At 36.9% G+C, this 27,607-nt stretch overlaps 1 protein-coding gene across 1 annotated transcript in view; it reads left to right on the top strand.

Moving 5' to 3' along the window:
• PDZD8 (PDZ domain containing 8) overlaps positions 1 to 27,607 on the top strand; it is a 52,310-nt gene that overhangs the window by 8,535 nt on the left and 16,168 nt on the right. Inside the window, exons 2-3 of the mRNA XM_066554875.1 lie at positions 8,798 to 8,920; positions 12,925 to 13,027. Coding sequence (XP_066410972.1) covers positions 8,798 to 8,920; positions 12,925 to 13,027 — 226 coding nt within the window. The remainder of the gene's footprint in view (positions 1 to 8,797; positions 8,921 to 12,924; positions 13,028 to 27,607) is intronic.

Below are 27,607 nucleotides of genomic sequence, written 5' to 3'. Positions count from 1 at the left end.
GAATAAAAGAAAGAGGGGGAAAACCTTAAGTTTTGTGAGGTAAAAAATCCACAGAAATTATGTTCAGCCCTGAGCTGGGCTCTGGAGAGCTGCTTGGTTTGGGCTTTTTTTTCCCTTACTAGCTGCTCTAATACAATTTAACATTGGATACAACTTACCTTATAACGTGTTAATTCTGCTGTTTGGTGCTGCTGGAGAATGGCCTGTGAGCAGCAGTGTCCCCTCCATTAAAGCTGCTTCATGAGGAATTCTGCTACACCAGTACAGTTCATACATTTTACAGTTCATACAGTACAGTACAAGGCTTCCCAGATGCCATAAAGCTCTCTCTGAAACAGAGTGTATTACAGTGATCAGCCACTGATAATTAATCAGACTGTTACACACACTCAAAGGCAGTAATTAATTGCCAGATATGATGAGCATAAAATTAGGGTAATCACTTGGGAATTAATTTTTTGGCAGTTTTTTTGTTGCTCTGGCTGAAAAACTTGCAGGGACACTTTGAGATGTAAATTCAAAATCATTATTTCTTACTTTCTGTCTTGTAGAAATTATCTGATGATATCTAATGGAAATCATAACACTCACATACTTTGTTCCTGACTTTCTTTACTGAGACCTAATGCTAAGCAGGATATTTTCCTGTGTCAATGGCAACATTGCTATGAAAAATGCTCACTCAGAAGAAAATGTGTACAAATATTAAAATATACTTTTCTAATGGCATTAAGTACAAGATTGTGGTGTTTGCCAGTGAAATGAAGATAGTAATACTGGTAGTAACTACTACCACATATGTAAAATGCTTTAAATGGTACTTAAACCTGTGAAAAATATCCTGTCACATAGGTTTTATATGTAGTATCTTAAAGGAAACCCATTGAGTAGTGAAAATTAAAATGGACTTTTTCATAAATGTCACTTGTGTAGTAGATGGTTTAAACCATTATTAAACCATTGTTCCTGTTTGCCTGAGCTCAAGTAGGAAGAGTAGAAATGCAAGATCCCAGTCTGGTGGTGGCATGGCACCAGGCTTCCTGGTGGTGTTTGGATCACCTCTGAATGATCTGGCTTGGTAAATAGTTCCTAAGTAATTAACCAGGGGAAATGACTACAGAAACTTCAACAGTTGTGTGGGTTTTGTTGGTTTAGTGTTTTTTTAAAGAATAACCGTATACTTGCTAACAAAACTTGATTCAATTATGTTAGAAGAAACAAAACAAGCCTAATGTTTCCAAGCAAAGAGCCCAGTGAATTAGAAAGGGAGGTGGGGTGGGAACAGCAGCGTTAGGCAGTGGTATTGTTCTAAAACAATTCTGCAAAAACTCTGATTTTTTTTCTATTCTTTTGTTCCTCTGAAAGAAGAGCAAATTAGAGAAAGTTCAAATTCATCATTTGAGCAGCTGCTTCTATCAAATGTAATCTCAAGTCTTAAGTGTAACGTGCCAGGAGTGCTGCAGGATTTGGAAAGTGCAGGAATCTTTCCTGTTAATTAACCTCACAAACCCTTCCTTTGTCATCAGTGGTGCCACAGGTCATGTCCAGACTGAGCTTCTGTGTTACTTTATCCTGTTTACAGTGTGGCTCTATAAATAAAATGCTGTGACTTGCCTGCGGTGTCATCTTTGCTTGGGGGACAGCTGGCAAGTGCATGGCCATGGTGTGTCCCTGGGTCCATTTGTGCCCTCCCCAGCACTGCAGTCCTTGAGCTCTCTGCAAACCAGCTTCAGGGTGAGCTGGCAGTCATCTCAGCTTTGAAAATGCTACTGCTAAGCCTGAGCTCTCAGGCTGTGAATTGGAGCATCTTCTGTCTTGTCAGAAGTGACTCGATAAATGTAGATTGAGGAGAAACTTCTGCAGTTTGAGCATTTTTAAACCTTAACTGGAGGAATGAGGATAAACCTTAGGCATCTCTCTTGCCTAGAATTTACAGCAGATACAAATATTTTTTCACTTTTGGTTTACAGCTGTCAGGGACTGCTTTCAGCAGTGAGACATTGTGTTCTGTCTCAGCAGCCTAAGAGATGTCACTATTTCACATGGGTAGAGGCTAGGGTTTAGAGCAGAGGATTAAAACTCTTCAGCTCAATGAGTAAGTCATGTTCAGAGCTCAGACTTCCCATAGAACATCTTAATCTTGCTCTAACCAGGACTGCAGACAGGTGATGTTTGTAGACTCGAGACTTCCTTATGGGAAAACATTCTGCTGAAGTGAGCAAAAACAAATGTTTGCCTCAGTCACTGGGACCAACCTCTAAACCAGTTGGCTGAAGGTAGAGTTTTGGGGTGGCTTGGGTTTTATTTGCTTTTTTTTATGTGCGTGCTTTTTATTTTTTGTTATTTTTTTCCTGCTGCTATTTTCCTTGAATGCCTAAAAGCTGGTTGCTAAACCACACCTACTTCTCTTTCAGCTCTACGTGAACATAAGCACATTCTGTATTTTCTGTCCCATTTGGAGCAAAGCCACAACAATTCAGGCTTTTTGGTTAGACAGGGAAAATTTGTCTTCATCCTCTCAGAATTACAGCAGGATTTTCATCCCTTAATTTGAATCAACAGAACCTGGAAACAGGGATCAGACACTGACTACATTGAGTTAATAAAGCTGTTTAAGTATTTTTGGAATTTAGAATTTGGGAAGTGTTCCTGAAATGCAAAAGAATATGCACATGGTCAAGTTGATCTGGTTTGTGGTGATTAGAAAGAAATTCTGGTTAGATTTTTTTACCTGTGGCTATTCCAATGCAGGCAGTAAAACCATATCATTAAGACTGTCCATGTTGTATTTGCAATTTCTGTCATATAAGCAAGAAAAAAATCGGTGATCTTTTTTGAAGAAGCTGCTAGACTGTTTGCATTTATTCTTTTATTTGTTCTTGTGGAAGTCAAGAACAAATTGAAGTTTGGGAAGTGTCTTGTCTCAAATGTATGATTCAAGATATACCTCAGAATTACTGAGAAGAAAGAAAACTATTTTAAGAATCTGGAAATGTGTGAAGTTTCTTTGAAGAAAAAAAACCTAGTAAAATCCTTTTTATTTCCTTTTGAGGTCTTGGTTTAAAAAAAAAAAGGACTGTTCATATATTGAGACCTTGTGTGTATGAGCCTCCTACATGTGTGTGGCAGAATATCCTGTAAGACAGTGGGTGGATTACTAGATCTGATTTGCAGTTTACCATAAAACTTCCTCGAAAATAAACACCATCTTATTGCAATGGTTTTTTCAGGCTGCTTGTAAGTCAGATTTTCATGGCTGTGAGTAAAGCTGAAATAAGTCTTATTTGTTATAGAAATCTGCCTTAAATTGAATTGTTCAAGTCCCTGAGTGTAAATACTGATAGAGTTCAGTAGCAGCATTATTCCTTGAGAAATTAATGGAAGCTGGAGAATTGCTTTTGTAAAATCTATAACAAAATCTATAGAGAAACCATTACTGCTACTATTTTTTTTTGTTCAAAATAAGGATAAACCTCATTTTTATATCTTCAGTGTGAAGAATGATATATAAGCTGTTTACATTATAATACCTGACAAGTGTAAATGTTAGCTGATAAGCACTTCTAAAATCTTACTAAGGTGATCATGTAATTTTAGGAGTGGATTGTAATATTTTAGAATTTTTGTAGAAGTAAAACTTCATCTTAAATTACATGCAGTGTAAGAATAAAGGACTTCTTTGTATCTTAAAATATCTGCTCTCAATCCCTCTTTGAAGTTTACATGCTTTACTAGTGCCTGACTTGTGTTTCTGTGACTCAGGTGAAAAACACAATCTAAAAATGACTCAATTCTGTTGTGTAGTTAGTTGAACTTTTTGATTAAGTCCCAGACTGAAAATATATCCAGCAGTTATTCTTTCAATAGTATTTTAGATAGAAGAATCTTCACATACAGTAGCACTTGCAAAATTGAAATCTTCTAAACGCAGTCTCTCTTTAGATTGTGATAGAACTTTGCTTTACATTCTAGATGAAAATTAAGACTTGGAATGCATTCAGAGTTGCTTTATGCTGAAGATGCTTGCATTTTTGGTTAATTGATTCTTCTAAGGTTTAAAATCTTCTTTGCTGTTTATGAAAATTCAAATGTTCAGTTAGTGTAACTTCAAAACTCCCAAACCTGAAAATGTTTTATCTTTATGTCAATAGAGTAGTGCTGGGATTCATGTAATTCAAGTGTTTAATGTGGTCTTAAACTGATAGTCAGTAATTTTAAATACTGTTTTAGATACCAAACTTCCTTTTTAAACCAGAGAATAAGTTAAAACTTCTCCTATAACTTATTTTTAAAAAATTTTTCACTTCTTAGCAAAAGCTCTACAAAATCCCACCTTCTCATGCCCTTGGAAATGAAATCATAAGACTTTCTACTTCTCCAAGTAGGAGATGGAATACTGACAGCTTTTGAATTTTGTTTCTGGCTCTGTTTAGCTCTGAACAATTGTTGGGTTTTTTTACTGTGATTCTGGATATTCTTAACTGAAGCAATGAGCAGACACAGAAGCATATGGTAATCATACCAGATAAATCAATTTTTTTTTAATTTCTCAATAGATTTCCTCATGCAAGTAAAAGTATCATTAAATAGGTACTGAGGTGAGCAGTTCATTTGGGGATTAGGTTAATTAAACTAAGGTATAAAAGACTTCTGTCCTCTTTTCTGTTAAAAGTTGGCTAAAGGACCACAAAACAATCATCACAGAATGGTGAATTGAAATTAAAGGGAATGTAGGTCAGACATCTTTAAAATTAAATCACCAGATCCAGACTTGTTCCAAGTAGATGAGTTCTGCCTCCCAGAGCCGCCAGCTGGAAGGGAGAATTCTCCCATTCCAGGGCTGAAAGAACTCCTAGGGAAGGGAAGAAGCTCCGTGTGCTTGGGGTTTTTCTGGATACACTTTTGATCTAGACTTTGAGGGAGGTGCTGCTGAGAGGGAATGAGTCACTGAAGAGGCAATGAGCCACTGAAGTGACTCTGAAGTCTGGCATGAAGGGAGTGCAGAAGTCCTTCACGTCAAGGAGACACTGCCTGCAGTGCTGGAAACATTTTTGCTGTGCTTTGTGTATGGAAGAGCTTAGTATTGTGCTATTTTAGTGTCTACCTTTAATCCTATATATTAATTCAGTAACTTTATCCTAATTACCTTCAGTATAATCATCTGACTGATTCCTCGTGTAAAGGAGGAATTTTTGCTGTTTGTATCTGGCAATATTTGTTAAGAAACACTCGCTATGCTATAGCTTCTTTTAAATATTTTTTCTGTGGAGTTGAGATTTTTTCATTTGCTTAAATGCCCCATGATTGATGAATATTCCTCTTCATAATAATCCTAAGTTTTAGCTAGCTTTTTCTTAAGACTGTGCTGTCTGAATTTCAGACCTTTGGACAAGTAAGATGAGTTTGTGGAGGGACTCTGGTAATTTAAAAAGAAGTTGAAAAGGCACTATAAGCATTTAACATAAAGCACTTACAGAGACTTTCTGCAGAGAGAGCATCCATTGCTGGCCTGCTGCAGTCCTGCCAAACAGAAGAAGAGGGATGATGGCTTGGTAAGAAGGTGTGCCCTGCTTTTAAAAGGTGGGGAAGTTCACAGGCTTTTCCTACCATGGGGAAAAGATGGGAGAGCCTGTGATGCCTGACCTGCTGGGAGCATGGATTTCCTGTGTGTGGTTTTACAACATGAGGGAATGGTCCCACCCTGCTACCAGCAGTCCCCATCTGAGTCTGTATTAGTTCACCAACTCCCAGTGGGAAAGTCTTTGCAAATAAATAGTGTTGTCTTCTTCTTAAATATTCTGACAACTCTTCAATTCCCTAGTATGTAATTGAAATCTACAGGAAGTAGTAATTTGTCAAATGTTTAATTTTGGAAATGCACAAGCTCTCCGTAAATTAAATAGATAAGTGCTATGATATAAATTTGGAAGGCTCCAGAGCAGCACTGAAACATTAAAAATGCATTTAATGTGAGATATTCAGCTCTTTGTACGTTGCTAGTGCCAATGGAAATAGGTGATGTATTCTTTTTTTTTGCTAATGATTTTGCAAATTAGTTGTGATAAGAATGTGAACATAGATGCTTCTTAGAAATTAAACATGATGTTGAGACTGCCTTTTAATCCTGTATTTGTAGAAAATTTAAGTAGTGCTGCACCAAGTCCCCCCTGCACTGCTAAGTGTTTTATATATTCATGTATATAACTATATTGGTATTTTAGAATGAAGTCCTATTTAATTCATTGTTGTATAAAATTTTTTAAAGGATTTTGAAAATACAAATCAAAATTACAATAAACATTGTCTTAATCTAGCAAGGAAAATAGCTTTTTCTGGGGATTGTTTCATTATTCTGTGCTGCAGCAAAGGCTTGCAGTGTGTGTTGTACCAACACTTTGTTCTGAAGTCACTTGAGGATGATGTTTTTAGTTTGAATGTGTAGGTGAAGATGTCTGCATCCTTACTGGAATGTTTCAGTCTGTTATTTTGCTTTTCTGTTCTTACTTTTAGCATATAAAATAGGTTTATCCAAGTTTGAGTTCTTGTAGATGTCCTGCAGGATGTGTGCATACGTAAGTGAAAGACCTGGTGAAATTCCAACACTTTTAGGCATGGTATTTGCAGAAATTGGGAGAGCTAATGGTAACCTACTGAATCCTCTTCCTTTGCCTTTTTTCCCTGCCAGAAATCTTGTTTCAGTAAGTCACTGAAGCTCAGAATGGTTGTTGTTAGGTTGATGCTCCCATGGAAAACTGTCTTTAGAACAGATTTGGGAGAAGGACTACTGGCAGTTGCTGGTACTAACTGAAAAGCAGTTTATTAGTGCTTAAAAATCCTCAAACCTATTCACTCAAAACTTATTATTTTCCAGTGTGCTTGCCTAACTCATCCTTTTCTGCCTAACAAAATCTTAGCTAAGTGTATTTTGAGGGGATAAAATGATTCCTATCAGGAGTAGGGTATCCTTGCTTGTGCTTAAAGTGAGAAACGTGGGGTGGGTCTGGGTGGGGAGGTGACCAGGCCCTGAACTGGGATGAAGTTTGGCAGAATCAGAGCAGTGGGGTCATCTTGGTGGTTTTTCCCTACCATTATGATGTTTGCTATTACTTTAGTAATTCAAGAGCTATAAAGGAAGATTATGATGAAGTACCAGATCAGTCAGTACTTGAACAAGGCATATTTTGAGTTTGTTGTTTGTGGTATCCTCATAAACCTAAACCATGGCCAGAGTGATTTAATAGCCTCATATTTTTCATGTGCAAGACCTTTAAAAAAATGTATTTAAACGTGAGTACTTTTATGCGACATATTTCAAAATGGTTTTCTTTATGAAGGAGTTAATGAGGGTGAAACTTGGAACCAAATTAAAGTTAGAAGTTGAATTGGATTTCAGGAGAATAGCTGGAGTGTTGAGTTGTGTTTATTCACAAAGAGAACAAAAGAAATTACTTTCTCATGGCTCTGTATGAGGCTGTTGCTCGTACAGAACCGAAGTGTCTGGAATCAGAGCATGGAGCTCCCTCCCAAAGTGTGTGCTGACAGTTAAAGGATGCTTAATTATTTATTTGAGTTTCTGAAACTCTTCAGTTCAGCTCCATGTGACTGTTTCCTGAACATCTTGTGGTCTCCGAATGTGACAAGCAGATGCCTCTGATGGTTGAGCAAACAGTGCTTATGAAAGAGTTCTTTCTCATGAAATGGCAGAGCCATCCTGCAGGCTCTGCTGCTCCTTTCCTGCTATTTGTGAGTCTCCACACAAATACTTGCTGGGAGGCTTCATCAGTGGCAGAGGATGGAGACCAAGGCACAAGGCAGTGCTGGGAAATGAGAGCAATAAATAAAGACAGAAAGAAGGAATACCCTGTAAGAGGGTTTTTTGTTTTGTTTGTTTTTGTTTTTTTTTCAAAAACTTTAGCACAGATGCTGTGATATCATTCTTTGTGCAGGGCTGTGGCCCTTGCTGTTGGGATTGCCTGTGTGTGTCAGCCATGTGATGGGGCTGCAGCTGTGCAGCCTCTCCCCCTCCTTCCCTCCCTCAGATCAGGGCTGTGTCCGACACCACAGCACTATCGCTTAAAAAACCAAATTGGTATTTATAACTCAGCATTTTCTAATCAAAGAGACAGAATTATGTGGTGAGATAGCTGGTGTTCTGCACAGTTATCTTGAACATGAACTGCTTTTCCTGTGAATCACATGCTGCAGTGAGGGAAATAAAGCTCAAGGGCAAATGTTTAGAATACCTGTATCTTTATTTTTATTCAAGAAGACTGGCTAAGAGGAGCCACCTAAAGTTTTTTACAAAGTGAGAGAAGAATCCATCTGTGTAACTAAAGGGAACTGCTCATCACTGCACCACAGTACTGTCATAAAAAGCTCAAGCTTTAGGGTCATAGCACATTTTCATCTTTCTATGCTGTGATGTTTATGCAGATTAACTTAAAGAACTGGTAAGATACTTACTGCAGTAGGACTCTTGTGTTAAATCATGTTTGCAATCATAAAAATACCATGTGATTTTTACCAGCTTCCCACTTCCTAAACATTATCAGTGCTAGTAAATGTAATTCAGTCTATTCCTGTGAAGCAATTTTTGTTTAAATTGTCCAGTCTGCTGCATTCAAAAAGCTTTAGTAGCTCCTACTCATTCCTTTTGACCAATGAATACATAGGAATGGCAGAATTTCTCTTTTTAAAGAGTGTTAAAGATTCATTATTGTCCTGTTACCTTTTTTATATTTTTGTGTGTTCATGTTGTGTAATGTGAATTAAGAGAAGTTTCTTCTGTATTTTTCAGGTTCAAGCCATTTTTTCCATGTCAAGTATTGCCAGCTGATGAATATGAAGATCGAGACCTCTGTATACAGGATTTTCTATTGACAGAAGGTCGGCTGAGGGTCACATTAATTGAATGTACAAGGTATATTTTTGTGCACTTTTGCTTATTCTTGACTAAACAAGGACCTGGGTTTCCTCAGTTTGTAGTAATTATAGTTGTAGGGCAGTTCTGATTTGCATAGTGGCAGCTTTGGTGTTCTGATTGCTCTCTAACCTTAAAATGTACTTTGCTTGAAATAAAAATGAACAAATGAAAGTTGCAGTTATTTTCTTGAGGCACTTTGGGTTTGTGTGGCGGCAAGCCTTTGCCTTTCTGAATTTTGCCTGGTTACAAGCTAATCTGTGCCTCCTCTTATTTGCTTGGTTTGCTTTTCTTCCACCAAATTATGGGTCTCTTTCCAGGACAATATAAATGTTGTAATGATATTACTGTATTATGTAACCAAAGGGAAATAATCATTTCACTTAGTCTTACTTAGATAAATACAAATCACTTTTATAAGGCATTATTTACTGTCTTGGTCTTGAGTAAATAATGGAAAGAAATAAAATATCTTTCCTCCATTCATTGAAGAGAATATTATTCTCTTCAAAGCTGGAGAAAAGGTGTGTGGGCTCTTGGTTTGTTGGGGTTTTTTGTCAGGCTCTTGGTTTATGTTAGTTCTTATCCAAGTAGGGCTAAGGCTTTGATCTAGTCATGTGCAGTTCTGTTCTTTATGAACTGAACTGTTTTGCAGAAAGACTCTTTTTTAACCTGTTCTTTTCATTGCTTGTATTCCTCTTTGCACTTTTTTTTTCTGTAGCACTGTACAACACTGTACAACATTTGAGCTGTATTTGCGGTACTAATGTAGTGGTTAGGATTTCTTGAAGATATTCTTCTGCTTCTAAGGGTTCTGTGGTGGCAGCAGTGGTTATGTTTTTTGTGATAAAATTCCTGCTTACCTATCTCCCTCTCTTTGTGTTGTTTTCTGCGGATGATCCAAGGATACTAAATAACTGCATTCCTTGGCCACCAGGAGCATTTCCCTTTTGACTGTACTGAGTAAGAAAACTCTCATCTCTCTTCATAGCAATTCTTCAATTTCAGCCCAGTGATGCATTTGATTTTATCGTGAGGGCCAAAATTACCACCTTTCACTGTGTACAGTTGTTCTTGGTTTGGGAAGTAATCTTTAAAAGTTGTCTTTCCTGAATCTGAAACACTGTGCAGCATCAACTTTCGAGTTTCTTTGCACTGAGAGCTCAGATTGCTCGGTCTGACATCATTCTGAACTCTCAGTGTTTTCAGCTGTCACAGATGCTTATCAGATGGCTGGGAGAGGATGCAGTTGCTGACTTGTCAGGTCTGACATAATCCAAGTGTTTTATGCAGCTTGGAATTTTTCAACACACACTTGGAAATTGTCTCAACAGACACTTCTCAGGCAAGATGTCTGACTATTGGACCCACAGTAATTCCTCAGATCTTCCAGTTGTCCTGTTCTTTTTTTGAACTAAACAGCTACAACTGCTGTCCATAGAGTCTCTTAGTGAATAAATACTCTTGTTTAATTTACATATCTGAAGATATTGATGAGGTAGAAAGAGAAACAGAGAATTTTGGTAGGGAGAGAATAAACATACACTATATACACAAAAGTAACAGTTATCAAATTTCCCTTTTTCATCAGCCCTCTGTGAGTGCTGTGAGTTTGGCTGGGCCAATGCCCAGTGCAGCACTGGGTGCTGACATCTAGGGCTTTTGCACTTACATCTGCCATAGGAACCTAAACATTTTTCATCCTCTCATTCTCATTCCAGAATGAAGGATCACTTTAATTTCTGTGTGGTTTTCAGTTTTGCTCAGTGCCCCAGAAGGTTTTACATTTTCTCAGTATAGTAGATGATCTTTGGCTTCTCTACAGAATTTGGAAGAATTCTTTCATCTAATCAGGTAATAGAGTTCTGCTGCTTCTCCCATTTAGGTTTGGACATCAGTGGTGAAACTATAGTGGTAAAATGTTTAGCAGACTTTTTCTGTATTATAAATGGCTTGTTTAATTAAATTATACTCTTCACATGACCAAATACTTGCACTTTTCACACTTCTTTTCTAATTGCAGGCTTGACCATAGCAATTTTCTGCTGTCATGCTGTTGAAAGAAAAATTAAATTTGCTCATAAATTAATGCAAGGATGGGAACTTTGCTGTAAATAAATAATAAGGAATATATCTGGCAAATCTCTATCTGACCTGTACAAAAAAACCAAATTTTCAAAAAGTGCAATGCCCTCAAAGAACTGAATTATTGCAAAAATACTGTTACCTGTCATTATCTTAAAACTTTTAAGAAAAAGGGAAAACCAAAGCAACGCTGTTAAGTTTTGGCTTTGTTTCTTTTTAATCAGGAAACACTGAAAAAAGTAACAAAGGTAAACTCTGATTTTATTAGCTGAGAATTTACTTCCAAAACTGTGCCATAAAGTGAGCACTTTTCAATTTGTAGGATGTAGATATCTCTTTAAAATATAGTCATCTATAATAATGTCAGTCTTTATGTGCAGCTGTCTTACAGGATAAGGCTTCTTTCTTTGCCTATTAATGGAGATACTGTTCAAACAAAAATTTTCTTAGTGTAGCAGAAGTTAAAATTTTGCCTTTGTCTTTCTGAAATTGGAAATTGAGCTCCAAACTCCAGCAGAGTTTGAGCTCCTAAGAGCTCTTTAAAATTTAAATGTTTATTCACCTGACACCAGGTTAGCAGGTGCTGTTAACCTGCTGTGAGGTGAAATCTCAACATGGCTCTTGGTTTTGTTTGTGGCTTATGTTGCAGTTCTGGCTAAAAATGGTTCTATTCCTGTTTAGAGCCATCTCATGTGCTTGGTTTTCTATCCAGTACAGCAAAATAGCTCCTGTGCTGATATTTTAGAGGGGCCATAAGTGCCCCTGAAAAGTTCCCTAAGAGTGTGTCTACGTGAGCAGAAGCAAGCTTGAGAGCTGTCACAGTCAGAGAGGTGTTTACCCTTGGGTTGTCTTAATTTTACCAGTTCTGATTATTGGTGAAGGTTGTCTTCAATAACTTTACTTAATTTTCAAAGGACATTTACTACAAATCTCCACATCTGAAAGATGAGACTTTCTGATTATAAATATTTAACCTAGAAACATTATTTAACAATGTCAAGATAAACAGAGAAAATTGACATGTTTTCCTGACAGCTTTTGTCTGTATCATCTAAAGATTTGTATAACACATCACAATCATAAATAAGATACTTGAGATGAAAGCTTAGAAACTGTTCTTGTCAAATGTGTATAGAAAGTTTAGGGGGAAATTAAAATCTAACAGCTCTTTTAAATGAGTGAAGTTTGTTTTAAGTTTTTATTCCAAAATATGTATCTGCTTCCAGCTACTGTGAGATAAGCTGTGAACACCTTGATTGCTGTTCTGTAGCCTAAAGTTTGTAGTCTGGGCTTTTTTTTTTTTTCCAGTACTAATATCTCTCTGAAAAGCATTGTCGCCTTCTGGAATAGGTTATCATGCATGAAGAACTACTCTTTGTTATAAATGTTAGAAAAATCATAGATAAGAGGATCCCAGTTCAGTGAAATACAAATACAAGCAGTAGTAAACTGATTTTAATCTACAATAGCACTCTCTTAAACCAACAAGAGCTTCCCATTGTGATGTTTAGGATTAAAGTGGAAGACACTGGCTGCTCTTCCTAAAATAAAACAAAAGCCCTTTATGGGAAAATGCCAATTGAACACTTTATTGAAAAACAAACCAACCAATCTCCCTCCCCACCCCCCAAAAAAAAAAAAAACCAACCAAAAACAACACTGTAGGGAAAAAAGTCAACTCAAAAAAAACCTCTTAGCTAAAAATTCTGTTATATTTTATATTTTTGGAGTTCTTCCACTAGAGGGTGGCAGTGTCTTTCCTTTGGTGTAAGGCTGTGCCTGTGCAATCTGTTCTCTCTGGACTTCTATGTATACACATTGGTAATAATCATGTATAGATGAAGAATAGGGAATTTAATGTGATATCTGGCATATATGTAATGGTATTACAGTTCTTACCATAGGCTTTTCTATTTCAGGTTACTGGTGTTTGGATCCTATGAAAGAGAAACAAATGTTCATTGCACAATGGAGCTGAGCAGTAATGTTTGGGAAGAAAAATCAAGAAGTTCTATTAAAACGGTAAAAAAAAGGGCGTCATCTTTGCATCTTGCACTTCTGCACTTGATACATTGTTTAGAAAGTGTGTCTATAGGAAATGAAATGGGTGACACAACAGAAAAAACCTAACCCAAAACATAGCAGACCAGTTATTTACTTTGTAGTCCCCTGACAAATTACCATGTATGGATAACATTGTGTTCAGTTCTCACAGCTGTGCTTGAAAGGGTACCTGGTTTGAATATTCTGCCAGCTGTCCAGCTGCATTAAAACAAATAGTGGAAAATATACATTTTACAGTCCTGTTACATTTGGGTGGGGCAGTGTTTAGAAAGGAGTGAGTTGGGGTATATTTGGGTTATATTTGGGTGGGGCAGTGTTTAGAAAGCAGTAAGTAAGATTCACCTGTCTTTGCCTGGCCAATGTTGTAAGGTATTAGTGTTTTACTAATTATTGCACTTTTTAACAGGAGTTGAGCAGCATACAGCTTGCAGATTGCCTGCCTTTTTTTGTGAGAGTGAGAATGACCTTTTTCTATTTCTTCAAAGAAAAGGTGTGATGTATGAAACAGCCTTTCAGTTTTACATTAGAGGGATATTGTGTTAGTAATCAAATTGAATTGGGCTTGTGCTGAGCATTAAGTGTAGTGTGCTTATTGAAGAAAACCCCCCAAAGCTTTAAAAAGACTGTGTGTTAACAGTTGGTTTCATGTAAAGAAATCACTAGAACAAAAATCCCTGCCCTGAATTTTACCCTCTGCTGAGTGCCACTAACTTAAACCTTTGCCTTTGTTACATCTGACTGGAGTTGTGTTTGGAGACCAGCATCGTTTTCCACTGGAGCAGCAAGAATCCAGAATTTCAACATCTCATTCAGTTTTCCACCATGGAATTCCACTTTGCATTGGGTCTAAAATCCTTGTAACAAATGCTGTCATACTTGTTTTCAGCTTATGTGTATTATGTTTTGCCAAAAGGGTATGGCTGAGCAGCAGCTGTGTCTGAAAACATGCACAGATCTGCAGGGTTGATGCTCTGGCAGTGAAGGTGGCAATGCATTGATTTACCAGTGCACTCCTCTAGACAAATTAGTGTGTGATTATTTTTAGAGGTTGAGTAGCAGTGTTAGAACACATTCTTTTACACAGAGGAAAGGAAAAACGCTCTGCAGACACTGTGGCACCGATGCGTTTGTGACAGCAGATGGCAGTAGGAGTAAAGGAGTGAGGGTGGAATGGCTTCTTTTAAAACTATGCAAAACTACTCACGGGGAGGCTCTCAAAAACTCACCTTCTGTGTCAGTATCTAAAGTGAAATGGCAGGTTTTTAAATGAAATGGCAGTTTTTAAAAATGTCTGAAGTTTTTGGAAATCTGGCCCTCAGTGGACGTACAGAGGCTTTTCTGTGCATCTGTGGTGCAGTCCTTCATTCAGTGGGTTCAAACACTGCCAGAGCAGAGACTCCTCAGTTTGGGTTGATGCAAATGGAGCTCAGCTGGCACTGGAGAATTCACTGTGCCCCAGCCACCTTGAACTTGAGGCCCCTGGAATGGTGGCCTGGTTTAAAGATCTTGCTTTTGAAATCTCAGTATGGGACAATATGGAAACTGAAAATTAGCAACTTGCAGAACTACTTTTTCGTTCTCAATTTATATTCAACAGATGTAGCAAAATCATGGAAATCTCTTTTCCTTAGGAAATCCAGTTAAATTTGCAAGCTAAGTTGCAAAATGTTAGGATATCTCACTGAGTGGTAAGAGTATTTTCAAGGGTCCTCAACAAAATAGGAAGAGTTGCTTACACATTTAGCACTGGAATTTAGTTTTTTTCAGAAATATTAACTAAGTGAATAGTTAAATAATAATTTATAACAAAAAATTGTGTTATTTTTCCAAACAAAAAGTTTACTTCCATCTTAGACGTGATTATTAACCCTAATACAATATTAACCATGAGGCAGCTGATGGCAATACTTAATATCTTTTTCATATTAAATCCTTATTGTAATGATCACATGTGCAGTACTTACTTGATATGAAGTTAGAATTAATAACAATTTCAGAAGCTACAAAAGAGAAATAGCAGAAAAGTTGAAGTGAAAAGTTAAAGGTACATTCTGATTTAACTGGGTCTAATTTATACAGGCCTCACAAAGGCATGACAGTACATCCCCAGATTCAGACTATGTTCTACAATGTTCCTGAGGAAAATTCTCATAACTTTCTATACTTCCTGACATTTTCATTCTTTTTATTGTGTTAGTCGTAGTGATAAAAGATTAGACAGGTTTAATACTTTGTAATGAATTTTGGCAAGACTTTAATCTGATCCTGGAATTTATGGAACGTTAGTAGATGTCACAATTGATTTTGAAAAAAGATTCTGTGTTATTGAATATATCTGGAGCATTATTGAAGTGTCTGTTACAATACCAAGGTGTCTCAGGCTTATGTTTGTCAAATCTGAAACATGAGTAAGACTTCAGAGAGTGATTTGGCACATTCCCATGTGAAACATGTAAACATCCTTAAATACCTTAATTAATAGTACATGCTGCTGGAATTAAGGTTAATCAGTGCCTTGCTATGTAAAAGTGATGTATGGCTAGGATGCAGTAATTGGCATTAGCAGCATTGGGTTGGCAGACAGGTGTTCTATGGTTAAATAATGAGGTATCTCCAAATAATGAGAGACATGCTTGTAGATGTGGAGGCTGTGTCATAAAATATGGATGGATGTGTCCACTGGACTGCAAGTCAGCAGTACCAGGTTAATTTCTACAAACAAAAAGAATTGTTCTATTTTCCTTGGAGCACATCTGTTCAGCGAACCCTGGGCCCTCTCTACCCTTGGTGAGACTCTTTACCAGTACCAGCACTTCCTGTGTAGTGTTGTGAAAGAACAGCATGATTTTTCAGCAAAAATCAAAATTTCTTTATTTATAAAAGGAAAATACAGTTTGTTTTCTGTACAACTGGCAGAAGAATGGATGTGGAGATGAACTTGAAGTGTAGCAGAGTAGCAGAGCCCTGAGGTGGCTTTGTAAGTACCCTGTACATTGACTGCTCTGTAGATCCTGGTGCTTTTCTCTGGATCCACCTCTGTAGAGAAGAATGACTCAAGAGTGCAGTTGTACTGAAGTGAGAATCTTGTTTCTTATGAACTGCTCTGCAAATCTTTGTAGTCGTGTTTCTTTTATGTACATATTGATTTTTCTGATAAAGTAGTTTTCTAGAAATTGTAGAAACTATTGCAAAGAGGTTGGTATCTTCTGATAATCTTATACGTATGTAAACTGTAAATGGTTTGTGCTTTTTATTGGTTGTAAGAATCCAAAGTAATGTGGAGAGGTTCTCCACTCCACACCAGAAATATATCTGTTCCAAATTTTCTCTTAAAGAAATTCAGGAGCACAAGAGAACCATTATTGATCATGAAATAAGTTACATAACCCAATAAAAATTTGAGGGAACCTCTTTAAACTCTGGTGTCAACTATGTTGTCTGAGGTAGTACTGCAAGAATAGCCACGGGTTCATATTTCTTCACAATTTCTTATTTCTACAGGCAGTAAGTCTTGGGGCTTTTTTATTGTTGGTAGGGTTTTCATTATGATTTTTTTGAAATCCCTTCTATAAATATTAACTTTAGCAATACTGAAACTGGATTTCATATTCTGCAAAGTAAAAATTTCCATCTAAAATGCCATGTCTGGTAGCCCATAGGATTCACTTTTGCAGCAGTTGTCTCAGAAGCACACAAATATCTCCTGAAGTAATCTAATAATAGAAGGAATTTAATAATTAAGATTAGCATCCCAGTGCTTTTTTATGAATACTGCTTGATGTTTTCTCCAGTTCATTCTGAACATTCTGATCAGCACTGTAGTAACTCAAGGGGAGGACCTATAACACCATCTTTCAATATTGCACTATAAAAAAAAGGCAATATTTCTCAGCTTTTCATAAAACTAAATTTCCTTTATCAGGGATTAAGGGAAACTTCAAGGTATTCCAGTGCCATAACATATGAATCTAAAATGAAAAATAATGTAAATCAAATCCAGCACCTTCTGAAATGAGTTGCCTGAAGGTACTAAACTATAATGTCAAAATTTAAAGCAACTGTGAAATGTTAATTTGTGAATACATGGAGTTAAATGCCTCACAGTTGGCATTTCACTGTGCTTATTTAACAGCCTGCCATTTCAGCATTTAATCCTATCAAAAGAAAGAAGGAGGATTAAAGCAAGAAAAGCTTTTTGAAAATGTCACTTTTTATGAAAATTCATGATCTTGTAAAACTTGGTAATATTTGTAAATACAATGGGGAATAGTTCTGAGATTTGTACCTTACATAATATTCTGTAATCTGTCTTTCAAATAAACTTGAAGGCCATCAGGATTTTTTCAGTCTCATCCTAAACATTTAAGCTTTTTGACTTGGGGCTTCAGAAAGCTTTACTGTGATTTAATGAACAACCTTCTGTGAAAATGCACTGTAGTTCTTTATTACTTAGAAACTGTTGAATATGAACATTAAAAAAAACCCACCAAAACCCCACTGCCAGAGGGGTTTATTTCAGTATACATTCAGATGGTTCTTTAGAACCCAATGCCATTATTTCAGTCACAGCCTGACCTGAACTTATTGCCTGCTCATCAGAAGCTGGCCTGTGCTGCATCCTGGCCATGAGCACCCTTGCTGGGGCAGGCACAAAGTGGAGCTTGTTCCACTCTGGCATTTGGCAGCAGACAGTCCTAAATGCAGCATGTGCATCCAAGGCTGGGGCTTCCCTTCCCTGCTCCTTTTTCTCCCTGTGTCCAGATTTGACATTGTGATTTTCCCTGGAGTGCTGTAGACATTGACTGCTTGCAACAAATCTGACTCGCTGAGTCTCAAATTTAAAATAGCAGATGAAAAGATTAATGGATAAAATAACTTGAGTGAGAAGAAGCTGTGCTGAGCAGTGCTTAGTGCTCTCTGTGTTCTTTCACTTCCCCATCCCCAGCTCTTACTCTGAGAGTTGCCAGTAAGGCGCCGATCCATGGTCCTTGGATTTAGGAGTTCTGCAGCCAGCTACTTGTCTTGTATAGTGAAATAAGTTTGATTTGAAGCCACCTCATTCCAGTTGAAATCTCCATTAGATTTTGTAGCCAAGTTGTATTGCAGATGCCATTGGTGATGCTGTCTATACAGCTGAGGTTTTCCAAGCTGATATTTTGCAAGGTGTTGACCTCTGAAAATGTGGCAGTGACCTCCTCATTCATCAGAGTCATAAAAGCCTTTTAGTTGGTTATGTTGGGTGAATTGTCCTTAGTGAGACTTTCTGTATGACTGTTCAAGGACAAAAGCTACATGAAACTTCAGGCTTACTAAGGGTTAGTTCTTTTCTCTTTTTCACAGAGCTGATCTGAAAAGAAACCCATTTTTGCTGTGCTTTTACTCGTGGATTAGCCACCCTGTAGTACAGGTTCTATGAGTTACCTTTCAGTTGACTATTTTATGTATCATCCTGGTAGTACCCAGTTTGACTGTCAGTTGTAAGCTTTTCTTGTCATACTTTAATGTACTGGTTCATATTTAAAGATATGTAACTATTTACAGTAAATGATACCTTTTCCTTAGAAATGCTTGTAAAAGTGATGACTCTTTCAGAGTGTCACTCTGTGCTGGTGACTTTTTTTTTTCCCCTTATTCTTGTCTGTTTGGTAACAGGTCCAAATACTGAATGCAGTAAAGAGTTTTAAGTGGGTTTTACAGCAGCTGTCTTTCTCATTTGCAAAGAAATTGATTTACAGCGATAGCTGATCTTGCTAAATAAATAGATGGCTGATGCATGGAAGCTAACTTTGTTTGTATAAACAGTATGGCTTATTGTAAGAGAGATAACAGTGTTTTATTGAGTACACAAAGTGGTTCCTGGGTAATTCAGTATTTCTGGAATGGCTTTTTCAATTATTTTGTTACATCCTATTGCAAAGATGAGCTGGCAGCTCGGAGGCTGCCTCACATGACTGAAGTGGGAGGGACTTACTTAAACACAGTCATCTACAGCCAGCTTTGGAAAAATAAGCTGGTTCTGTTCTATTGGTTTGTAGTTTGGTTTCCTCTTCAGCCCTTTAGATTACTTTTAAAAATATATTTTCTCTGATAACGTTATAATAGTTAGCCTTTTCCTAATGTAGGGTTTTTTTCTGATTAGGAGGCTGGGATCTGCTCATACTAAGGAGGTAGTAACTGGAATGGAGTTAATTTACTCATGTGTGTGGATTTTAGTGATGTTGCAATGTTTCCCTATCAAACCAAGACCTCATCAAGTTGGGCAGGTTGACACCTATTTTCCTTCCATTAGTGAACAGTTATGTCTCCCAAAATAATGAAGAAAGGGAGTCTGTGCTTGAATGTAATTATTGAACAGAAACTTTTTCCAGAGAGAAAGCCTGGGAGTGGGTAAAAAGTTGTGGAAAAGGGGCCTGTGGCAGTGAGTAAAAATCTTGTTGAGAAATAGAAGGTATTAGCACTTGGTGCTCACAAACTCTCCTAAAACCAGTTATCTCCCACCCAACATCTGTGTGAGATGTGTGCAGGTTTGACATGACAGAGTTTTGCAGAGTTGTTCTTTTCTGACTGCAGGTTGCTCAGTAAGAACCTGTCTGAGCATTACTGCCACAAGCAGCTCATCATCTGGAAGTTCATCTTGCAGTTAAGGAAGAGAAAATTACATTGGAGTTTCTGCAGATTGTCAAAGGATGGGCAAGTGCTTGTAGTTGTCACAGAACAGCTGATGTTTAACTTCTGCCCTTCAGGAATCTGATATTGTCCTTGCTTCTGAGTATAAATATCTCATCTGTTTATTGACTTGGAGTGCATTAATAACTACTGGGAAGACCATACAAGAAATCTCATCTGCTTGGTTCTGGTTCTTATTTTTTTGTTTACACTGGCTGAATTAACAATTGTATCAGCTTAAACAAAAGCATCATCAGGTTGCATACCAGGAAGAAATTTGGAATGGAGATTTTTAAAAATGTCCTTAATTAATAACTCTAATTACTTATATTAATTATTTAACTAATAAACCTACCATTATTTAATGTAGGTATCTGATGCCCTTCAATGGGATAGAAATTAATTTTCATACACCACAAATAGCTGATGTCTAGCCATTTTAAATTTTATGGTTCAAGTGTCAAAATACAGGCATAAAATGTACTGAGTGACTGCGAAGAAAGCCTTTAATTTTGTGGGAGGAATTCCTTATTCTGAGTACAGTCTAATGTATTGTAACTGTTTTTATGAAGTCAAATGCTTTAAGTAGTTCAGATTCTTGAACTCAAGGTAATGCAGTGTTGTTACATCTGTCACATCTTGCCTTCCTAGAATTTAATTATTTAACTGAACATTAAATCGACTGTTTATCTTTTTCCTGTTTTTCTCCCTCTTCAATCACAAGCTGAACCAGAAATTAGGTGCTTTGTCTCAGTCTTACAAGTCTCTTCTAGGTGTGGTGGAGCTCAACACTTGGAGGCCACTCAGAGTGAATGAGAACAGTGGGGTATTTATATTATTGTTATGATGTTTAATGGTTACTGCATTACCAGTTACTGTGGCTGTTCTGTCTGTAGAATAGCAGGAGTGGAATCTCACTTTGTAGGCGAAAGTGAATATTAAGATAATTAGCAGTGCAAAATAAGTGATTCTTATTGGTGACCAAGCATCCGAAAAATGGTTTCCATAATTTAAAAAAAAATTATAAGCAAAAATTTCCCCAGAGGAGTGCAGTGCATGTTCTCCCAGAGCTCTGTAATGATGACAGAGAGCAATAAGAGAATAATGTGAGTGGGCAGTGCAGCAATTGTCCTGGAAAAGCCTTGGGGATCAAACGTGGAATTGCCAATTCCCGTCATACAAATGAAATGACTAAAAGGTCACCTGGTGTATTAAGGTTAGAGGGAGCAGAGTGATGCTCTGCAAAGGCCACCTGCAGATCAGGAGTGATCAGGAGTAAATAATCATTAGAAAATTGAGCATTTCCCTTACTGCAATCTGGTAAAAGGCTGTCTCTGTCAGAGTTTGGGTGAAATAAATAGAATTTAGGAACTATGAGTGTCTTCACAGATACTTTAACCAAAAGTCAGTCATATTCAGATCTATACTTCTGTCATCCCTTTCAGTTTTTAGATGCTTAGTTTGGAACAAATATCATGTCTGTGCACCCTCAAATCCATTTGATATTAATCAAAGCTTTAGATTTTACTTGGCTGAAGGAAAGAAAAGAAGCCTAATTCCTTAGAAACCTGAGGCAGATATGCAGAAATATTTTTTGTGTGTTTTGTTTGTTGGCTTTTTTAATTATAAAAGCCATCTAGAAGCATGTATATTATAAATATGCATATGCACTTTTTAAGTATAAGTTGTGCATATAAGTACATGCACTTAGATAAATGTATAATGAAAAACATTAGTTGCTCTACTTCAGTTGAATATATATGGAAGTCTGATGGATAACGAGTTGACCATGCATTTAAAAAAAAAAAAAGTAGATACTTGTAAATACAATAAGTAACCCTTGAGAAACTGGAATTGACTCACCTGAAGTTCACCAGCAGAGTCAAGAAATAACAAAGTTGATGTTTAGAGAGCAATTGCAGAAATCAGTTTCTAGGTTCCACAGTAGTTAAATCACACATCTGTGGGAATATATCAGAAATAGTCTGTACAGCAGCTTGTAAACTAAAAACAATCACTTTCCATAACAATGTAAGCTACATATGAAGGGAGCATAGGATTACAGTGTCCAGAACTTCTAATGCAAACAAACATGTGGCTCATTTCCACTGTAAATCCCCCCCTTTCAAAGCAGTGATTTCCACTGGTATAAATCAGATGCACATTTACAGTAGGATTTCATTGGACTAGTTAAGTGTACAGCAAGAAACTTGCTTAAGTCACAAACTGCTGTTCAGCCACATGGTATTTCTGTGAAATGTGGAGTCCAATTCTCTTTGAGCTGTACAGTCTGTTCTTGGGGACTATGAAACACACCAATATGACAATTAGTCTATTTCTGGATTCAAGACTTGTGTATAGACTGTAGATCAAGTTCTCTCTATGGACATGTACATATAAATAAATGAAAGAAATTTGCAATATTTAGCTAGTGTGGAATCTTTAAAGTGCCTGATTAATGTATGTTTTTTATAGGTTTGAGAAAGTCCCAGGAAATATGTGGTTGTATGATCAGAAACATTCAGCAGAAAAATTGGCTTGATTCCAAGCATTTCTTTGTAATTATATATAGTCTAAAAGAAGATTAAAAATGATATCTGGACAAGGTATCTATTTGAGTGGAGTCAGTAATTTAGAATGGAAAAGACCTCTGGAAGTAATCTAGTCCCAGCTCCAGCAAGGTCAGTGCCAAGCTGGCTCAGACCCTCTTCCTGCTCATTGATAAAAAAGTCTTTTTTCTTCAAATTTTGTATTTTCACTTTTGGTAAATAGTACATGACAGACTATGCTGTTACACAGGGAGGGGAGGGCAGCAGAGCTATCTCATTTCAACTAGTTAAATAAAAATAATTCACAAAAATACTAATTTAGTTTTCAGACTAGCCTAATAATAGATCTGTAGGGATGACTTCAGATGGAATAAACTTTCTTTGCATAGCAGACAATCCAGGCTGGAGGCAGTTTTAGCCTAAAAACTCTTAATTAAATTGCACCAAGATTACATCTGAGGTACAGACCTGCTGGAGAGAGAAAGTAATATTAAATGTCTTCATTTTGGCTACAGTGGGTGTTTAGCCAAAACATGGGAACATCCACGATGGATTTTTACTCCTTGCAAAACAATACTTGAGAAAAGAATTCATTTTTTTAAACAAATTTCTTGCCAATCTTGATAAACATTTTTATTTCTGCTGGAGTTGTTGAAGCTTTTGCTATTGGAAGAGAATCTGAAATAGGGAGTATTCTAAAAATGTTTGTAATAACTCAGAGCAAACTCTTGGCTGCTGTTGTGAGCAGAGGCATTCAGATTCTTGCCAGCTGATGTGTAGAAGTGGATGAGGAACCAAAAGTCTTGGTTGCATATGATTGAGGTAACCAAGAGTTGTAATTAATTCCCGAGCTTTAAAAATAGCTGCTAGGAGGAACAGATTTTATGAGAGGTCATTAAAGCAATATTCTCTCATATCTAGTAATTGTAATGAAAATAAAACAGATTTACCAAAAAATTAAGAACCTCATTCTCACTAAGAAGAAAAAATTTACTTCTACAGAGATTAGTTTTGTTTCTGAATTTGTTTTAACAGATGGAAGTAGTAACTTATAAAGACACTGGAAATGTGTCCTGGACACTGTACACACTTTTCTGCACATTCAAAAATAATTTAGTAGAGCAAAGGTTTCTTTTTTGATTTTGCCAAATCCTCAACCTGGTGTATAACTCTTCAAATGCTGAGGTAGATATTTTAAATCTGCAATGGAAAAGACTCAAGGAGTGATGCTGTGGCTGCAGGAAGAACAATGTAGGGAAAGATGCTCTGTGGGTCTTGACAGATTTTTGTCCTGGGATTCCTTTTCAGCAAAGCAGTGGTAGAATGGGAGAGGTGCAAGCAAATTCCTTTTTCTTCTCTTCTGTTCATATCAGAAATAAATCTTTGACATTGAACCTTGGCACTCTTTCTTATTTATTTTTGCATTTTACTGGGAAGTAACTTTACCAACCAGCTTCTGAAAGCGATTCTTCTTCTGTATGAAGGCTAGATTATTTTTTTTTCTTGCAATGTGCTTTCCTGATGATTGGTGTCTAGCAGTTCTACGGATTACTAGGTAAGTTTCAAATGTTCTGTATGGACAAATGCAAACTGCAGGAGTATAAATTTTTACTGTCAATAGAACAGATTGAAAAAATTTAAAGTGGAATTTCTCTTGAGGCAGCAGCATACACCCAGAATAGGAGAGCAGTGGTTAATTTGTTGTTACTGAAAAGTTAAAATTTTGCAAATAAGTAATGAACTTGAAGTGTACAGTTTATCTTTTTATGAATCTATAGGTATCATGCTTTTCTACATAGCATTTATTAAGGAAGGAATAGCAGTTGAGAGTGCTGAATGAGCAGGCAGCCAGTAACTATCAGTTGGTCAGAAATACTTTAAAGCAAAGCCTTCTGTAAGAGAGAGAGTGTGGCTGATATGCAAAATGTGCACACTGTAGATGCAGACAAGCGTTTTTTGAGTTTCTATCACTACACCTCTTCCCCAGCATATCTTTAGTTCCATTTTTTGAGTATTGCTCCCATTTGTCTTGAATACTCTGTAATGTGGATGTTGGCTAGGGGTCTTATCTAGTGTATAGATTTTTTTTAAATTGGTTATTGTTAGTAGTGCAATATTTTTTTATTTAAGAATTTCAAAAAATCATATTTTAGCCTTGCTGCTTTAAGGTTGGTAAGTCAACTGAGTGAGTGTCACTGAGATCTGCAGGCATAACTTTGGTATCCATTTCAAAGTGTCTCATTACTCATTGGAAAGTCTCATCTTTGTATTAATTTAGCTATGTCTCCTTTTTTGATATTTCTGAGTGTCTCTATACCTGTAGAATGTTTTGGTCTTTTTTTTTTAAGAAGGCACAGTTATTTGTAAAATAGAGTTTGAACTTCTGTTGGAAAAAAGTTGTTTACCCAGGCAGAGACTTAAACCAAGAAGGTGGCCTAGTTTGGCTCTAGTCCTTGTTAGTGTTGTTGGCCCTATGTCCTCAGAGGTTTGCTACTTGTATGAGTTTTTTAAAATTGTATTTATTTCTCATGTATTGTATGGTGTTGACAAATTCTTTGTTCAATTTTCAATTAAATGAGTGAGTTGTGAATTCTTTGGGGAAGGTGATTGGCTACAGTCCCACACAAGCTGAGTTTGTGGTGGTGGAGGAGAGAAGAGGGAAAGGGAAATAAAAAGATGTTGGGTTATGAAACTGGGTGAGTGCTTTGCAGAGAGCTGCAGCAAGCCCAGGTGGAAAGCTCAGTGTTTCTGTGGGTGGGTTGGTTCTCAGGAACCCCTCCCCGGCAGGGCAGCCTGGCTGCCAGGAGGGTCCTGCTGCCATGGGCGCCCAAGGTGCTGCTCTGGCACCACCTGTCCCTCTCCACCCACCTTTGGGCAGGGGTGATGCTGCCACCATTGCCACTTGTCCCCATCCAGGCTGGGTTTGCCCCTGTGACCACAGCTCTGCCATGGAGGAGGGCCTGCACAAAAAGCAGAAATTCTCCATGGTGCAAGCACTTCACTCTCTGTGCAATAAAACCATAGCTCTTTCAATAATTATTAATTCAATGATTTCAATAATTATTAACAGCTCACTAGTTGATGTTATCATTATATTCAGATTATGATCCTTGCATACCACTTTTAACCTTGGTCTGCTTTCTATGCAAAATACTTTTTCATCTTAGAAATGTGTCCTTGTATGAAAAATGGCAAAAATCAATGATGTTTCTGCTGAAAGCATCTAAATTACAGTTCATTTTGTTGTTTGTCTGATTTAACAGGATAGATTTACCTGAGGCTGAATTACTTTGCAATGTTCTTGATCAAATGGTATGAAAGTATGGAAGTCACAGGCTGGTTTTGTGGACTTCAGGAGTTCATGAAGAAGGGCAAGCTGTGCATGATGAATACACATGTTGTGTATTAAAATCATTATGATTTTCTTTTGATAGAACTCCTAAGTAAAAAAATAAAGCATTGATAGTTTTGCTTTCTTAGCTCCCAAGTTGTCTTTTTTTTCCCCTTTTTCATGAGAAAAAGGCAATTCCCTTCTTAATATATTGTAATATATGCATGGATGTCTCTACTGAAATGTAACTCTGTACACAAATAATTGAAAATTATAAATTTTAAGTTTAATCCATTGGTTTCTTGTAGTTAATGTGAATTAAGTTTTATTAATCAGAGGTCATGGGAATGGGAAAAGTAGAAGTATTGCTGTCATAGTGCAGCCATGGATTTACAAACTGCAACTTAATTCCCTGTCCAGATCTGTTTTTTTTTTCCCACCTCCAATCTCCTTTCCTTTCCCACCTCAATATTACACAATCTTTTTACCCCCTTCCCCCCCCCCCCCAAAGCCTGATTGAATAAAATTTTTCTGGTGGGTTTTTTTAGTATGTTGTAGAGATTATAAAAAATATTGAACTCTAGTGGGAGGAAAGTGGCTGTATAACGTTGGGAGCAAGCTGATGATTAAATTTGCGATTTTGTATCCTGAAACTTTGCTATTGGGAATTTTGTAGGATTTCCTCTTCTTTTTACTGTGAAGTATTTCATCATTCATCACATTGCACATTGTTTTTTTCTATGGAGTCCTAATGCCTTAAGCCTGTAGGTTTTAAATGAAATATTTTTACAAGTACCACTTGAAAAGAGAAACCTCAGACTTTTGAATATTTGGTGTTGAATGTGCCATTTATGAACGATGCCTTTTTTGGGCTGTTTCACCAATGCCCTTACTGTGATGATCACAAAAATATAGTACCGTGGTCTGAATCAAGTATTCAAATAACTTCACAAGTTTTCATCAACTTCTTGGATGCAATTTTCTTTTTCTTTTATTATAAGGGGTCATTGAAGTTAAGTAAGCTGAATTATTCCTATCTTCTTCAATATGACTTTTTTTTTAAAGTTAGATTTATTTCTCAAGCCTTGTATGGTATTGACTAATCCTTTGTTCAATTTTCAATTTAATGAGTCAGTTCTGAATTCTGTGGAAGAAGTAATTGGTCACAGTCCCAAGCAAGCTGGGTTTCTGGTAACAGAAGAGAGAAGGGGGAAAAAGGAAGTAGAAAGATGTTGCTTTATGAAATCCTGTGGGTATTTTTCATATATATTTCACCAACTATCAATAAAATATGTTGCTAATTTAAAAATAATAGAGCATAAAACCAGAGTGTATGAAGTTATAGTGAGTGCTGAAGTAAAAGAAGTTTTTAAGCTTGACATAATTTCCTATTCCTTCTTTCACTTACCTTACAAAAGGGAGATGAGGAAATGGTATCTATTACTTCCCTGAGCCAGAAGATACTGAAAAAAAAAAGGTCAAAAGGAATGAACTTTTACTTCCGCTCTGGGTAATGTTCTGCTTCTCTTGTAACTTTTTTTGGGTTTACTCTTAAAAAGCTGTTTCTGGAAGAATATTCCTTTTTAGCTCTTTTACACGCTTTAGTGTTAAGAGAGGTCCAAAATTGGTTTCTGGAGAAGACATAGTTGCATTAATTGTTTTCTTGTCATTCAGCTAGCTGACTATAGGGAAAGGAAATCCTACTTTTTATTAGGCCCTTATGGTCACGTTGGTTGTGTGGAGAGAGCACTGCAGACAAAGATCCCTTCTGTGAAAAGTTCAAATGTTTGGATTCTCGTGAAGCATTTTTAGAAGCTCGGTTCCAAAGCTGGCTGGTACGTGCATTCCAATTTACAGCTAACATTCTGTTTCTAAAGCATTCTTTGCATCTATTGAGAACTGATCTTTATGTGTATTAAAAAATAGTCTGAATTATTTTTCAAGTGCAGAGGAGATAGAGCTGGGTATTGATTTTTTTGCAAAGTGAATTGT

Source organism: Molothrus aeneus, chromosome 8 (assembly GCF_037042795.1).
Source record: "Molothrus aeneus isolate 106 chromosome 8, BPBGC_Maene_1.0, whole genome shotgun sequence".
NCBI lineage: Eukaryota > Metazoa > Chordata > Aves > Passeriformes > Icteridae > Molothrus > Molothrus aeneus.
Note: the sequence above shows the minus strand (reverse complement) of the source record. Positions and strands in the feature narration are given on the sequence as shown.